At 40.0% G+C, this 3065-nt stretch overlaps 1 protein-coding gene across 1 annotated transcript; it reads left to right on the top strand.

Annotated features, from left to right (window-relative positions):
- The first annotated feature begins 279 nt into the window (after positions 1-279).
- LOC127866568 (ADP-ribosylhydrolase ARH1-like) lies at positions 280-1953 on the top strand. Its single transcript, XM_052407191.1, has one exon. The coding sequence runs from the start codon at positions 373-375 to the stop codon at positions 1678-1680; it is 1308 nt and encodes a 435-aa protein (XP_052263151.1). The 5' UTR covers positions 280-372; the 3' UTR covers positions 1681-1953.
- The last annotated feature ends 1112 nt before the right edge of the window (positions 1954-3065 follow it).

Here is a 3065-nt window from a genome sequence, read left to right as displayed (position 1 = left end):
AAATGTGCGATAATGATACGCAGCTTCATTAACGTACTTATGCTTTTGGGATGCGCTAGTAGCAAATCTACCCTACCTCCAATATTGCCCTCTAAAATGGTGCTCTAACATGCGTTGAATATGCATTGGTCAAGTTTAAATCAGATCAGTCTATGCACACTTTCAACAGCCATAAACATGGTCGCTGGGTGTGCAGGTGGCCTGATATGTCCCGGATTAATCTATGTCACAATACAACTGTGGGAAACCACTCTTGCAAGTAAGATAACGACCAGAGATAACAATTTATCACTCCATTTGTTTAGGCTCTCAAATTGGTCTCAATTTATTACCAATCGATTGCATTCATTGTTAAAGTATCACTGTATACTCATGGGGGGAAATGCAGTCGTAAGGAAAACGGAAGCTAGAATGATGCAGAGATACGAAGCAGCGATGGTTCTTGGGGCCGTTGGAGACGCCTTGGGATACTTCCACGGCCGTTGGGAATTTGAACGTTCTGGAAAGAAAATAAATGAGGAACTAAATGCCATGGGCGGACTTGAAAAGCTGAAAGTAAGTGGGCAAAAATGGATTGTAAGCGATGATACTGTCATGCACATCGCTACCGGAAAAGCTTTAGTTCAACACGGCCTTGGTGGAAACTTTGACGAGTTGTACAAGAAAATAGCAACACAATATAAGGCGTGTATGATGGACATGAAGGATCGGGCACCTGGACAGACATGTATACAATGGTGCGAATACATCGATCCTAATAAACCTGAAGGATGGCGTATACCGTTTAACCCACGGGGAGGGGGGTGCGGTGCGGCAATGAGGGCAATGTGTATTGGACTGCGGTACCCAAATCCAGATGAAAAAGAAGCTTTAATAAAGGTCAGTATAGAGGCCGGAAGAATGACACACCACCATCCAACGGGTTATCTTGGATCGCTTGCCTCCGCAATGTTCATGTCGTATGCAATTCAGAGAAAACCGGTTCGCGAATGGGGTGCTGCTTTAATGAAGGTCGTTGAAATTGCCCGCGAGTATATCATAAATGAGGGCGACTACATAGATGACAACCTGGAGCATTGGTTTTACTTCACGTCAAGATGGAATGAATATTTGCACATGAGAGCAATTGCAGATGAAAAGAGCGAACCTGTATTTCCTGAAAACTACGAAACCGACGTCACTAAACGAGACCAGTTTTACAGTGAAATCAGCTATGGCGGCTGGGGTGGCAGCAGCGGTCATGATGCTCCTCTGATCGCATATGACGCAGTTTTAGCCTGTCATGGAGACTGGACAACACTTTGCGAATGGGCAATGTTTCACGGTGGTGATAGCGACAGCACGGGGATCATTGCGGGATGTTTGTTCGGCGCTTTGTATGGGTTCGATGGAGTTCCTGATGGTAATCATAGCGATGTAGAAAAACGAGCAGAGCTAGTCGAGATAGGCGTACAGCTCTCCTATTTGGCAATTGGAGAAACATCTGTTTTCAGATGGATACACGACATGTTCTTCCTTCTTCCGTCTAAGCTGTTCAGTTTTCTCAGATGGATATACGACATTTTCTGCCTTTTTTCGTCTAAGCTGTTGAATTTAATCAAGTTTTGCGTCGGAAAAGTTGTTGGTGGCACACGGCTTATCTTTGGTGGCCTACGGCGTATCTTTGGTGGCTTGTCTTGAAATCGATGATACTTCAGTGGACGCTTGTAACTTAATAAGATAATAATGCTGATCATAAACGTTGAGCTAAAGAAGGCTACTTGTCCAGAATGAAAACTAATGTGTTAAATCCTTATTGAGGACAGCATAGTAATGTATATTTTATTTTTTGTACAAAATCTGTAAATAAAAACGAACAACTGCTTCTTGATATTCTATATATAGATATTAATATTAACGGAATGTATTATATGTCATTGTGTATATTCAGCCAACTAAAACATATCAATGAAATGTTGTTAGGGCTTGTTCGTTTGACCTCTATCCCTTCATTCATTAGGTATACTCATGTTCACCAATACCTTTCTGTATTCAAACTAAACTTTATTACTATCGTGTGCTCACTCAGGACCTCGAACCGTGCTCTTAATTGTATTAAATAAATCTTTGACGAAACTAGTATCTACAATCGTAGACGTGTAATAAGGGATTATCTTATTTGGTTTAGTATTTTTTAAAGGGTCGTGTTCACAGATTTTCATTTTATACCCCCGAATGAGGGCATTTAGTAGTCGCACCGTCTGTCGGTGGATGGTCGGGTCCGTCCTTCCGAATTTCAAAAACCGCTAAGCAAGTATTACATGTTTCAGATATTTTTTCTATATAACGTGGGATTTTGATTTGATGTCACATATTGCGAACAACACACATTCTCCTGGTTAATACAATAAAGAGACTGTTCAAGGATAAAAATTATAAATTGAGTGAGTTCGTGCATTGCTTGCATCTAGAGAGAGGGGCGACGACAGTTGATGTTTTTTTTTGCATTTATCGAACAAATAAATACCTTATTCTAATTTATAAGTTGTCTACGGGAAGAGCATTGTTTCCAATTTAACTTCTTTAAATTCGTGCTTAGAATGTTATCAAATCTGTTTTTTAGTATGATCTACATATTATCAAAAGTACTTATTAGTAGTATTACTAGATGGCTCTTGAAAATTATTAACGTGGACCAGTTGGTGTGTTTTAAAAGTCAAAAGATTTCAGCATGGACACTTGATAATTATTCTTCATTCGATGATGACTGAATATTGTGCAGATAGACATATCTTTTTAATTCAATAGTCCCTTTAAAATTTAAGCCGACATCCATACACACCGTCCTTGTACCTCTGACGATATTTATGTAAATCTAGAACAGAAAGTGCTCCCATGCTAGGGATTATAATATATAACAGTGTAAACTGCGTGTGAAGAACGCAATATTTTGGATGATCAAACATGCTGTTATCAGGTAATGAACAGGCTCCCACTGATGCCGTTAGTGATGCTCAATTGGTCGTTGTCTGTTCGGGTACTACGTTTACTACAGTGTACGCCGGGTACTGAAAATACCCTTAAAG

The sequence above is a fragment of the Dreissena polymorpha genome, chromosome 2 (assembly GCF_020536995.1).
Source record: "Dreissena polymorpha isolate Duluth1 chromosome 2, UMN_Dpol_1.0, whole genome shotgun sequence".
NCBI classification, from domain to species: domain Eukaryota; kingdom Metazoa; phylum Mollusca; class Bivalvia; order Myida; family Dreissenidae; genus Dreissena; species Dreissena polymorpha.
This window is presented reverse-complemented; position numbering and strand designations above follow the sequence as displayed.

Excerpts from the sequence above, each read along its gene's own strand:
- LOC127866568 (XM_052407191.1), top strand. The coding sequence starts at position 373 with ATGGGGGGAAATGCAGTCGTAAGGAAAACGGAAGCTAGAATGATGCAG.